At 36.6% G+C, this 13,789-nt stretch overlaps 1 protein-coding gene across 6 annotated transcripts in view; it reads left to right on the forward strand.

The window, feature by feature from the left end:
* Cntn4 (contactin 4) overlaps window positions 1-13,789 on the forward strand; it is a 995,812-nt gene that overhangs the window by 642,239 nt on the left and 339,784 nt on the right. For all 6 annotated transcript variants that reach the window (XR_005972615.1, XM_041635217.1, XM_041635207.1 and 3 more), the window contains one exon: window positions 10,183-10,309. Coding sequence is in view for 5 of the 6 variants with exons in the window: in XM_041635217.1 (XP_041491151.1) it covers window positions 10,183-10,309 (127 nt within the window). In the remaining variant the exon portion in view is untranslated. The remainder of the gene's footprint in view (window positions 1-10,182; window positions 10,310-13,789) is intronic.

Below are 13,789 nucleotides of genomic sequence, written 5' to 3' on the forward strand. Positions count from 1 at the left end.
AACAAGCATAAGATGAAATTGTTCCTCTGAATGTAGTTTATATTTGCATGGCTGGGGCAGACTGAGGGGCCACTGGAATTGGCACCAGGATTTATCCCTACTGCTTGTACTGTCCTTTCAGGAACCTATTCTTTTTGAATGGATACCTTGCTCAGCCTAGATGTACTAGGGAGGGCCTTGGACCTTCCCCCAAAGCAATGCACCTTACTTACACTCTCTTAGGAGTGAAAGGGATAAGTGGAGGGAATGGGAGGAGGAGGCCAGGGAGTAAGAACTTGGATTGGGTATGTATAATGAAAAAAAAATGTAGTTTGTTTTCTTTTAAATAAATAAATAAGTTTCAGAATACACTGAGTCAAAAACTCTAGATGCCTATTGAAGTTGAGTCACTACAAAGTGAGAGTGATTAAGTTAGAAACCGGATATCTAACCTGTACTTTGTTAGCCCTAGTCAATCAATCATACACATATGTTTTTCTTGTGTTTGTTCTCAGTCATCATAGTGCTTCATCTAATTTTAATTTCAGAAAAATAGCTACAGTGGACCTCAGGAAATTGTCAGAGCAATATTCTATATGACATTTTATTAGTGGACATGTATCACAATATATTGCTAAAACCACAGAATATACAACACAAAGGGTAAATCCCAGCCTAATATCTAGCCTTTAGTAAATAACAACATAGCAATATTAGCTCATCAAGACAGTAAATCCAGCATACTGATGCAAGATGTTCAAAATAGAAGGGCCTATCAGCAAGGGAGAATAGTCTATGAGGGCCTGTCTACAATATATATATATATATATATATATATATATATATATATATATATATATTCTATTTATATATACTGTATCTATTAATATATACTATATATATATATAAAATAGCCAGTTATTGCATATCTATCTGTGTTTCTAGATTAAACACTCAATATGCTCAGGACAGAGTTTCCTTCACACACTGTGGTGTGGGAGAATTGTCTGTATTCTGTCAATCATGTTATAAATAAACACTGATTGGCCAGGCAGGAAGTATAGGTGGGAAATCCAGACAGAAAGTAGAAATGATGCAATGAGAACAGGAGAATTCTGGGAAGGAGGAAGTTGATTCCTCCCAGTCCTGCACAGATCACCAAGGAAGCAGGATGTGATCTGCCAGCTGAAAAAGGCAAAAATAGATCAGAATAATGGATTAATATAAGACACAAGAGCTAATAAGCAGCCTGAGCTAATGGGCCAATCAGCTTTATAACTTATAGAGATCTCTGTGTGATTTTCTTTGGGGCTTGCCAGCTGTGGGGTACTGGGCTGGACATAAACCCCAACAAGCAGGCTCCATTCATTTTTACACACTGCTAGCTCCCCTTCAGGTAGCTTTGGAGTTTGCATATAATAGAGCTTCTAAAACTCTGATCAGAAGCTATTTTAGTCAAATATGTTTGAGAATTATGATTTTATTCTCATTTTAGAAAAGAAAAATGACCCACAAAATATGCCCAGTGTTATATAACATCCCCAGCTGAGTCCAGGTCAGCATTCCATAATCAAAGGCATCTCTAATTCTGTAGCAAAGCACATGAATATTCATACTAAGACTATAAATAGCCTCACATCAGTTCAGGTCAGATTTTGCCTCCAAATGATTTCCAACATTTTTACTTTGCTGAAAGTGCCTCTTTCTTGGTAAAACTGGGGCCTGTATTTAAATTCACCCAGTGACTTAATTTTAGAGGGCTATCTATTCTGTGATCTCTGTTGTGTTAAGGTATGAAGTCAAGGCCAGTGGAGGAGGTGTTGTTGTAGCCCCAGCCCCCACCCCACCCTCACCTCACCTCCAGCTGTTTTTTCCACTTCTACAAATATTTTCGAAGTGGAGAATTTTTCTCTAAGAATCCTGCATTTATCTCCCCACACTTTATTTATCCCACCCCAATTTCTAAGATCTGGCATTCTGTACAATTAAAGCCTTATGGTGTGTAGGGTTTTCCATGGCAGAGACATTATTTTGTTAACCAGAAAACAAATACTCAGTAGGAAAAGAATTTACTTCCTATTTGGATTTTCTCTTGCTTTGTACCTTCAAACATATGTCAGCCATTGTTAGACTACTCTGTTTCTTGCTATTTAAAATACTCATCTGAGACAGTTTAAAGAAATAACATAACTGCAGAAGGCAAAAGCCAGGCTAAATAAAAGAAACATTGCATTCTTTAAGCAGATTTGTCTGTCTCTTCTAATACTGGTTTACTCCTATTCCATTAAACTGAACAACCAAAAAGAATTCTTATTTGGTACAAATACTGTGTGTTGACTACTGTAAACATCCCTTGCTATTTATTTAATAAATTCTAACAAGACTAAATTATATTTGTAATGATGATATGACAGATGGCCAGTCATTTCTACAATGATTCTCTTGAGAATCCTCACTCTTGGGGACATCATCATTATAATATTTTATTCATGTTTGGATGTCCTTAGATTATCATCCATATATTTTTTGAGTGATTTACATACACTGAGATGTGCTGGCCTCATACATTTTTAGTCACAGTGAATGTCTACAGTCATTGAAAGTGTGAAGGAGTCATAGCCCTGTGTATGCATTTCTGGAATATTTGAGTGGCAATGAAAATACATATCAGACTTTAGGAACAGATCCAGAAAATTAGATGAATTGCTTGTTTCTTGTTCCAAAGTACATTGTTATTCAATTCAGTATTGTCAGGACTTCCCAAGGATTACATGCACAAGGTGTGTCCTTTCTTCCTTCGTCAAGGATCACATAGCATATAAAACAAAAGACACAGCATGGCAGCCATGCTGGTTTACACAAACTTGCTTTTGGGCATGTATACTGTAACCATCTGCCTGCTTCCAGATGTGACCCAGATATGCCACATCTAAACTGATATAGTTAGGTTTTGATGACTGGTGTTCTATGCTTATAGTCAAACTCTTATGCTCCCCATTAGCTCCCAAGAGTTCAATTCTAAGATAAAATTGTTGACATTTAAAGCTTCTATTACTCCTGAAGGTCAGGTATTTAATAAGACAGTCTTTTTGATGTCCTAAGAAGAATGGCTATTACAGTCTTAAATTCTTGAGCTTGAAGGCATCACTTTGTGACCTGTCGTAAGGATTAGGGAATGACACAATCTTCAGGTGCAGCACCTGAGATAAGCACAGCTCTTATCAGCAGATGGGAGTCTGTAGATTTTAGTTTCAACGTAGGAAATCACAGTATTCTGATCCTGGTCTCTTTAGCAGGAAAAAGTCACTGAGTATGCAACAGATGGCAATATATCCAGCAGAAAAGTACACTGTGGTAGTGTCATGCTGGAAAGTGTGTTCTTCATCTCATGGGGTAGCTATAGAATGACCTAGCACACAGAACAGAAATCTGCAGTGTGGCCTCTCATCATAGGAACTTTTAAAATAGTATAAGAATAGTGTCAGCTCTATATTCAATTCACAAGATTAAATATGATTTTTGGAACTTAGTACACAAGACTCAAAAGGGGTATTTACTAACATGATATTTTGTAATCCCTCATAAGAAAGTCCTGAGGAGTTCAGGAATGTGCCTTTTAATACACACGCACTTTAGAAAAACAACAATGACATAGGATGCCACCAATCACACTTTAGGAAATGAAAGGCTACCTTCATGTTTTAGTTTTTCAGGTTCCTTTCTATGAAATATTCATTTTCAGATTGGAGTTGTTTGCTCATTTGTTTCTCCCATTTTTTTTTTGTCTTCACTGCTATCTCTCCTACACTTTTATAATTGCTCCCAGAAGTCCCGATAAACAGAAGACTTGTGTGCAGCCTTTGTGAGGGATTTTCTGTCTTCTTGACACTGCTTTATGTAGTTATCATTGATGGTCATTCTCTAGAATCCAGATTTTCTTCTGTACTTGTTCTGCTGAGCTTGATACCTGGGTTTCTGTCTGGCATCCTTGACTTAGCCATCACTTGGGATTTAGTGTTATTTTGTTCTGCTCAGTCCTGGAAAAGCTCAGGTTAGCTTCATCCATTACAATCCCCCTGACCACCTTCATGCTGGAAGCCTGAGTAGTAAGAAAGATGTTTGTCTGGGACAGGATCTTAAAGATAGGAAGACATGGGCATGGTAAATTTAGAGATAAAAAATAGAGATATCCCCAAAATGCACATAAATTATTTGATACCTACTTGTGGAGTGGTACTTTGTTACTGGATTTCTTGGGAGGTTATTTTTCAGACAAAAATAAGTTGTTTTTGTTCCAGTAATGGAGTTAGCACATGCTTAGCTGGAAAAATAAGATTGTAATTAAATATCATTGAATAACATAAATTCTTCTGTCTCTATGCATCTCTTGGTAGTCTAAAAATTGAGATTATCTCTAATACTATATTTTACTTCTGAAGTGCTTATGGGAGAAACTGTAAGAAGTTGGGTAATAAACATACTGACTTTTCCTTTTCTCAAACAACCCGCCCCCTCCCCCCCAAAAAAAGCCTGACTTCACCTTTTCTCTATAAAAACTATAGTTCAAAATGATTAAAGGATTAACTGGAAAGGGAAATATGAGAACCTTGGCTGAGGGAAATGCTTTCTAATATTCTTCAGTATTAATGAGCAAAGGAAGAAAGGGGTTAGTGTCTATGCATCTTAGCCCAACTTTTCTCTTAAATAACTCTCTGTTTCTGAGACTGTTTTCTTGTTGTTGCTGTTGCTGTGTCCCTCCCTCCCAAATTTCAAAGGTTTTTAGGTATTTGTTGAAGCATTAAAAGAGGATGGATCTTCTCCCATCATTGCACAGAAGCTGTTGACTTAGAAACAAGTCCAGAACTTCAGTAGTGTTGTTGCTAGAGTCCTAGGCCACAGGTCCTACTAAACCAGGCTTTGCCACCTGCTATATAGAGCCAAAAGAGGAGTGTGAGCAGTGAAGAAGCAAGACAAGACTTGCTATTCAGTCTGGCAATACTAGGAAGAAATAAGATCAGCCTCCTAGTCTTCAGGATACTTCTAGACTTTCGCATTCATATAACAGAAGCATAAATAGACTTTGTCATACTTTGGCCCAGTTGGTCATTATCTCATATCCCTGTCTTTTCTGAGATCCTGCTGGTTCCTGACAGTTTAGTTCTCATCTTGCGATGATTGCTTCTGCTAAATTCTCATCATGGGATAATTTCTCCCATGTAGGGAACAGTTCCATCCTAGCATTATCTGCCACAAGCCTGGCTATATCTGGAACTTCTTTGATACTCTTATCTTGTATTTGGTTCTGAAAAAAAATTGAGAGAGATGTGGATAAATGTATGGCTCATCAATCTTCTAGCTTTTGTTTTTAGATGTTTCAGATGATTAATCAATCTGCTTATGTGCAGAGTCGAATGGGATCAGACCCAGAGTTTAGGGTAGAAAGAAAGATACAAAATGGAGGCAAAGGGGCCCTGGTTTTATCCTGGTTTTCGTTACTCATTAGACATCTACAGGGTCTTATAAGTACTTGGTGATTTTTAGCAGAATGGACATGTAAACTCCTGACAGCTATTCTTGCAACTTTAGGGAACACTTTTACTGTGACAGACGTGACTCTTGTGATTCTCCAATCAAAAATAAAAATCTTAGGAAATCATGCTTTATTGTATCAGCAGCCACATTAAATCACTAAATACGGGGGCCCTATCAATGGTCTAAACCAACAAGACCATTGTCCTTTACCATACTCAGGATTTCAAAGGATATCACAATGTATTACTTCCTTAATCCTCAAGAGAACTGTGATGACATTATGAGTCTTTTATTCTCATACTCCAAAGAAGTCAAGCTCTGGAGTAACTTTTCTCTTTGTGGAAAAACCAGAAATAAAACATCAATCTTATAAGCTGACACCTTATGACACGGTGTGCATCGAGTATAAATAAAACATTTCTATAAGTCTGTTTACTATTGTGGTCTCCCCAAAGCTCCTACTCTTCACCTGCTTGGTGTTGCTTTCCAGGAGGTCTCATGTTCACCATCCAGAAGTTATCAATATTCTTGGGAAGAATCCACTTGTACAACTTTAGTCTCCGGCCTTAACAAATCTGTCTGTTTTTCTTTTCTGCTTGCTTTGCCTTTGTTTCATTTAATTTTACTTTGAAATGCTTTGAGTTGTTGCTTTGAGTTAGAATCTCACTATATGTAGCCTAGGCTAGCTCAAACTTTATATGACCTATGCTGGACTAGAATTTGTAACCTTCCTGCCTCCAGCTCCCGAGTTCTGAAACGGTAATCATGTACCACCGTGCTCAGCCATTCATTTGCTTTGGGGGCTCAGTTGTGTAGCTTTCCATTCTTTGATGCTTCCCTTTTGACAGTGAGTCCAAGTGTGCATTAACTTTGCTTCTCTCATTTTATCAAGCAAAGACTGCTGGTTAGATCTTGTGCAGGGGAAACATCTGAGAGTGAGTCTAATGTCAGCATTGCCTGGAATTTTGTCCTGGGAGAAATGGAGAGCTAGGAACAGAAAGGTCTTTGGTTTCAGTTCTCAAACTTTAGTGTGCACGCAAATCACCCAGAGTCCAGGAAGGAACACTTCAGTTGTTCTTGCAGAGGACCCTGCTTCAGCTGGCACTTCACAACTGCCTGTAACTCCAGTTCCAAGAGATCTGACACCCTCTCTGGCTCCTTTACCAAGCCAGGCATGTGATATACATAGTAGCATGCATAGAAACCACACACACACACACACACACACACACACACACACACATTAACATAAACAAGTCTAAAAAAAAAAAAAAAAAAAAACAAAGAATCACCCAGAGAGTGAAGTTAAATCTAGTTTGTGAAAGCCAGTTTCCTCTGGTCTGACATTTTCCAACACAAATCTGGCATGGTTAAAATACAAGTGCTCTGTAACCTGACTTTGACATCAACTCCACTGCCATTTGCTAAAATGTTCCTTTACCTGTTTAGACTAAAATCACTTTCATTCTTCAAGTGACACAGAACAACTTATGTAAAAGATCTAAGGATGAACTTTACCATCCAGGCTATGAAGATGGCAAATACAGCGTTTTTGTGTGCTTTTAAGAGACTTGAGTGTTTCTTCGTGACCAGTGCACTTAAACTGTACTTGGCAATGCTTTCTAAGATCCCCTCTTGTGTCTTTATTTCATGCAATCTGGCACCCCACAGTTTGTTTGAAATAAAACAATACTTTTGTTCCTTAAACATATTGATAACCAAGGTCTAAAGGTTTAAAAGCTAAGATATCTGCTTCCTACACCTGGGCTGCTAAGGATTATCAAATCTCTCCTGGTACATCCGTGAAATCAAATTGTCCAAGTACTAAAAGCTCTGTATTGCCTTCCATGAGTGTTGAAATATGGTTCCCTTTATGCTAATGTTAATTTCCAGGCAGTGAGCTTTGTTTACTAAGAGAAAGTAAAACTTTAGATGGAATGTGTTATTTATAGCAAATGCAAAGCATCATTATTATCAATTCTTATTACAAAATACACAGAAAAAATATCCTTTTGTTATTTAAATATGGCTTGGCTACATTGAGAAATAGTACAGATGTTAATCCACAGCTTTCCAGCTGCATCCTGGGTAATCATTATTATGTTTTATTCCTATTTGGAATTACTGGTAATAGACTGTATATTTTTGTGTGAAATTCAAATCGGGTAGCACCAATGAATTGAGATGATTGATATTATATATACACACACATAATTTTGGAATTGGGTACAACAATAGAAATATTTCTCTCTTTGAAAAAATCTAACACACTCTCGGCTGTCTCTGTGATCTTGTTAAAGAATGCTTTTCATCGGAATAGATGTGCCAAACATTTACTAAATTATCTATAGTTGGAATGAGCTGACCCTTGACAAGTAATCTAAATTTGTTTTGAAAATATCTGTGCAATTGTTGAAAATCTGGAGCACAAATGTCTGGTTCTGGAAATATATGGCTTTAATGCATAACCATTTAAAACTTCATGACTGTATGCTTTTATTGTGTGCTTTTGTTTTCTTTGATAACTCCTATATTCTTTTTTAAATTTATCATTGATGAGATTTTTACATACAGAGTCATGAGGGAGAAAAGTGGAAATAAAATTATATATAGTACTGGGGAAATACACATTTTCTATGTAAGCATTTGTGTTTATGAGCAAATACTCACCTTTCCCATTTATAGTCAGTCTAAAATGATTGACCTAGTGCAGTGTCATTATTTTATAGCAAATGAAGGCATGGTGAGACTGGTGGTCCCAGGGGCCCTAAAGTTAGTAGCTGAACAAGACATTGAATTATAGTTCACAGTCTTCTTGAATTTTCATCCTGCATCTTCTCACATCAAAGTCATATGTAGTCCTTATATCTATAGAATAAAATACAATTCTATTCAGTGATCTTGTCCCCTTCATTTTCTTTATGCCTCAACCTTAACATGAAACTTTATTTTCTGATGTCTGAGTTAAAAATAAATGATCTTGCCAGACTTCACTAAATCCCCAAACCATCTTGATTTACATTCCTCTGTACTAATTCTCCTGAAAGAGTTCTGTACGGAATTATCACCCATCAGTAGAAACTGTCTACAAAGGTCTTCCAATTAGAAATTGCACCTCTCTGCACTTCAAGATAGCATGCCTAAAGGTGAAATGGACTCTTGACAGCAGGGTGGTAATCTTTGTCATGTCACCATATAGCCAGTGGGGCTTCTGTCTCACAATTTGTCACACAGTGCCAACACAGCCTAATTAAATGTTTTTAAAATTAAAAAAAATCATTTCAAGTAGGACATATCCTTGGACAACTGTACTTAATACCACATGGGTATTTCATTTCAAAAATGAAAGTCCTAGTTAAGGTTTCTGTTGCTATGATAAAACACCATGACCAAAAAGCAAGTTGGAGAGGAAAGGCTTACACTTCCAGAAGGAAGTCTAGATAGGAACTCAAACAGGGCAGGATCCTGGAGGCAGGAGCTCATTCAGAGACCATGAAGGGGTGCTGCTAACTGGTTTGTTTCCCTGACTTTTGTAGCCTGCTTTCTTATAGAATCCAGGACCACACAAACCCAGAGATGGTACCATTCACCATGGACTGGGCCCTCTCTCATTGATCATTAACTGAGAAAATGCCTTCCCGGTGGATCTCTTGGAGGTATTTCTTCACCTAAGGTTAATTCCTCTCTGATGACTCTAACTTGTGCCAAGTTTCCACACAAAACAAGTCATCATTCTCTTAGGACACTCATAATTCAAAGAAGGAAAAAGAAAAGATCCAATGCCTTGATAGAAAAGTGAGGCATCATGTAGGAAAACCATCTTTAATAGTATATGATTTTAAAAAAACCTGGGAGAAAGGATAGAATTTGAACATGTTTTTGAAAAATGAAAATCCTATGGACATAGTTAATGAGATGTCATTTGACCAATATGTGTATTGTATACTCCTCAGACACACTCTGCGCAGCTCCTTAGCTTATTCTTTGAGCTTTGTGTCACACATCTAGTCTCTCTTCTTCAATAACAAGATTTGGAAACACGTGGCAGTTTGCCTTTGCCATGTGTTCAACTACATGATCAGTTCGCTTAAAACTGGTCCTTTGCTATATATCAGTTTAGAAATGAGAACTACAGATTTATTTTTTTATTTGTCTGCATAATAATTTTAAGTAGGCTTCATGTGTGTGTGTTCAATATAGAGCTGTTTCTTATTAACATTTTATTTTTTTAAAAAAGTCATTATTGTTTCCCATTATGGTCTTTAATTACAAAGGGGGAAATTGTTAACATGGTGGCATGACACAGCCCTCCAAAATAATAGCCACACAAAACAGATGTAGGAAGCACAAAATGTGAACAGAATAGAATACTGGGCCAAGGCAGATAGAAAAATAAGACATAGAAGGAAGAAAGGGAGATGCCAGGCAGCTTGTGTCTGGAAGCTGTTTGTGAAATGACCAACATGTGGCAGGGGAGCCCTGTCTTAACTCCACAAATATCGCTCGGACGTTATGCTTCGATGGGAAATTTCTTCTTGAAAGTGAGATAGAATCCTGAGCACCTCTGTTTTTCATTTGTTATTTTTTTTTTCTCATTGTGGTATTGATCCTGGTTGTGGCTCCTGTTAGAAAGGTGGTTTTCAACGTGGAACTTTTCCCTTCTTCTTTCAGATGATTACACTCTGCACGGCCCAGTTTTTGTTCAAGAACCAAGTCATGTAATGTTTCCTTTGGATTCTGAGGAGAAAAAAGTGAAACTCAGTTGTGAAGTTAAAGGGAATCCAAAACCTCACATCAGGTTTGTTGATTTAAGAATGTTTCTCTAGCCCAGCATGCTGACACATGCCTTTAATAGTAGCATTGGAGAGGCAGGACCAGGTGATTCTATGTGAATTCAAGGCCATTCTTCTCATCTACATAGTGAGTTTAGGTCACCAGGGATATATAGTGAGACCCTGGTTGCCCAAAAAAATATGTTTTTTTCAAATGAGCATATACTTTATATTATTAAAATTAAAATTGGCAGCTACTCAAAGATTACTAAAGAGGAAGGAATTTTTAGGCAGACATTGTAAGGTACTCTGAGAAACATGGAGAAAAGATTTGTTTGTGAAAAAAATAAAGAGAGAACCAAATTTCTGGCTGTGTTAAGTATTAAATACCCTAAATGATCCTCTCTTTGAAAACATTAACAATTCCTAAGAACATAGGTTTAATAAAATACAATTTTGAAAATTGTCAGTAAGCTGGTAGGAAAATAGGAAGTACACGGGTCTAAGAGTAAATGAATTTAGAGCCAACAGTAGTTGTAAGGTTGACAAACATGATCTGAGACTGTTTTATGCAACCTCACCAGGATCAGAGTTTTAAGACAAAGCCTAATCTTCCAGGAATGTGCAAAAATGTTCCTGGAACATTTTTCCAAAATGAGCCAGGGAAATACAAGAATTACACATTTAGGATAGATGCTAACTAAAAGATCAGCTTGCCTGCTTCTGGAACAATAGAGTGTCAGGACTTTCTTCTTTTAGACCCCGAGTCTCAGTTTTCATATGAAATGGGCTGAGTCTATAAAGAGAATTGGTAAGCTGGACCTCAAGGCATCAGAAAGAGGTGAAGAGATGAAAAAGGTAGAGGGAAAGCCAGAGGCCTGGAGAGAAGAAGAGGGGTTTGGTCAGAGTCAGCCATTTTTAGTTCCAGAATGAAAGGCAGAAAAGAATGAGGCAGAAATAACTATTAAAAGAGTCAGAGTTTTCAACAATAATTAAAATCATCCACTGTAACATTAGGAAGCCTAATGCAATCCCAAGCAGTACAAAACAAAACGAAAACAAACAAACAAAGAAGCAAAAACCTGAAATCTTTCTTCTAGGACAGTGAAACTGCAGAACACTAGATCAAAGAGATGGCCATAAAGAACCATACTTGTAATACAAATATTTTTAATGAGATGTCAATTGACTGGCAATTGCATCCTCAGTGGCACCAAAAAAAAAAAAAAAAGAAGAAAAAAAGTCAGTTTTTTTTTAATTTGTGAAAAAAAATAGCATCAAATATATGCTATCAGAGAAGGAGGATGTATAGGGGCTATTGTCACAAGACAAAAGGTTAGAAATTCTAGTGACGGTACAGAGAATGGACTTCTTAACTCCCTGTTAGTAGGACAATGAATTAGATGGTTCTTCATAAAACTAAAAATTATCTAGTCCGTACTGTTCTAGTTTGCTGTACTGTTGCTGTGATAAAGCACCAGATCAAATCCAGGTTAGGGACGAAAGGGTTTGTTTGCCTTACAAGTTACTGTCCATCACTGAGGGAAGGCAGAGCAAGAACTCAAGGAGGGAGCTTGGAGGAAGAAACTAAGCAGAGACCACCAAGATATGATTCTTGCTGGCTAGATGCCCATGGTTTGCTTAGCTACCTTTCTGATAAAACCCAGGACCACTTTCCAAAAGATTGTACTTCTTAAAGCGGGCTGGGTTCCTCCACATCAATCAGCGATCTTAAAATGCCCCCAAAGAAATATCTACATGTCAATCTGGTGGAGGCAATTCCTCAATTTTTGTCCTCTCTTCACAACTGATCTTTGTTTGTGTCAAGGTGATGAAAACCAATCTATATATATCTTATTATATACCCAATGAAAATTAAATCATTCTGTGAAAAAGATGCCTGGGCTTCCATGTTTATTATATCATTAAACACAATGGCCAGAATATGGAATCAACTGGGAAAGGATGAAAATAAAATGTAATTTATACATAATGGAAGATTATTGGCACAAAAAAAATGAAATCCTGTCCTGTCATTCTTACACTGTGGGTAGTACTACTGGACATTATGATAAGTGAAATAAGCCAGAGAGAATGATACTTTATGTTCTTACCCCTATGTAGAAACTAAAGTGTTGATCTTGTAGAAAAACATGCTAGAAGAATAGTTGCCAGACGACATGAAGGGAACAGAGAATAGAGAAAGGTTTGGAAAAATGAACCAAAATACAGAAACTAAGGGTAACTTGTATCTTTCTACACTGAAGTTTGATGATGACAATTTATTATGTATTGGAAAATAACTAGAAGAAAATTTTAGAAATGAAACTTTGAGGTAGTACACTTGCATAACATGTACAAGGACCTAGATTGAAACCTGAGTACTTGAGATAAGCAAAATAAGCTATAACTAAATAAATTATTTCTTTCCTTCCTTTCTTCTGATCTGGGAAGCAGTTCATTTGCTAGAGTGGCTAGCTAGTATATGAAACCCGTGTTTGCCTCCCAGAAACCTCATAATCAAGGCATTCGGGTACACAACTGTAAGGCAAAATTTAGGAGCTACTTGGAAAAAGGAGACAAAATAGAAAAGTTAAAGATTGTCTTCAAATACCTAAGGAATTTGAGGTGGGTGCATAAGGCCCTATCTCAAAAATAAATAAATTAGTGTAATAAGTGTTTTTAATTAAAAATAATTACAATCAAAATGGGTAAATAAATAAAATCCTAATTTTAACATTCTAAACATGAATGGCAAAGCACACTAATTCGACACTGTATCTTGTATAAATGTCACGTTTTCATATTATTCCCCATAAATATCTGTAAATGTTATGTGTTAATTAGAAATTCCTTTAAAGAATAACAGAATACTCATGTCTATAGACTGACAAACACTGAATTTTGATTCCTATAAACTCTCACTTAAAGAAATTCTAAAAGACATCTTCGAGATGGGATAAAAATGATCCCAGAGAGAAGACCTGAGCTATGAAAAGACAGAATTAAACAAAGTGATGTGAGAGTAATTCCACATAAAATTGATTGCACTAAACCTGGATAATAAAGAGAATACTTTCTTGTGAAAATCAAAAGAAAGTTAAAATTCATAACACAATGGAAGTACGTTGAAAAGTCTTTCTCTGGACAGTGGATTGCCCATGTGGTTACAGAAAGAAATCAAACTGAATCCCTACTTCACATTACTCACAGAAATCAATTTCAGGTTAATAAAAGCCCTAAATGGGACATTTTAAAAGAGGAAAGAAAACAGGCATGCATATTTATAACTTTGGGAGAGGAAAAGACTTTTCTTATGACAGAAGCACAAATCATTTTTTAAAAAGTTTAGCTTCATTAATAGTAAATATTCTGTTCAATGGAATAGACTGAACTGAGAAAAATTATAGGCCACGGATTGGGGATGGTGTGTTTAGTAAATTTCTTTCTTGGTAGAGAATTGATATCATGAATAGGCAAAGAATTGCCTAAAATCAAAATATGAA

Source organism: Microtus oregoni, unplaced genomic scaffold, assembly GCF_018167655.1.
Source record: "Microtus oregoni isolate MIOR12 unplaced genomic scaffold, Mior012 000002F_ref0000024, whole genome shotgun sequence".
Classification (NCBI taxonomy): domain Eukaryota; kingdom Metazoa; phylum Chordata; class Mammalia; order Rodentia; family Cricetidae; genus Microtus; species Microtus oregoni.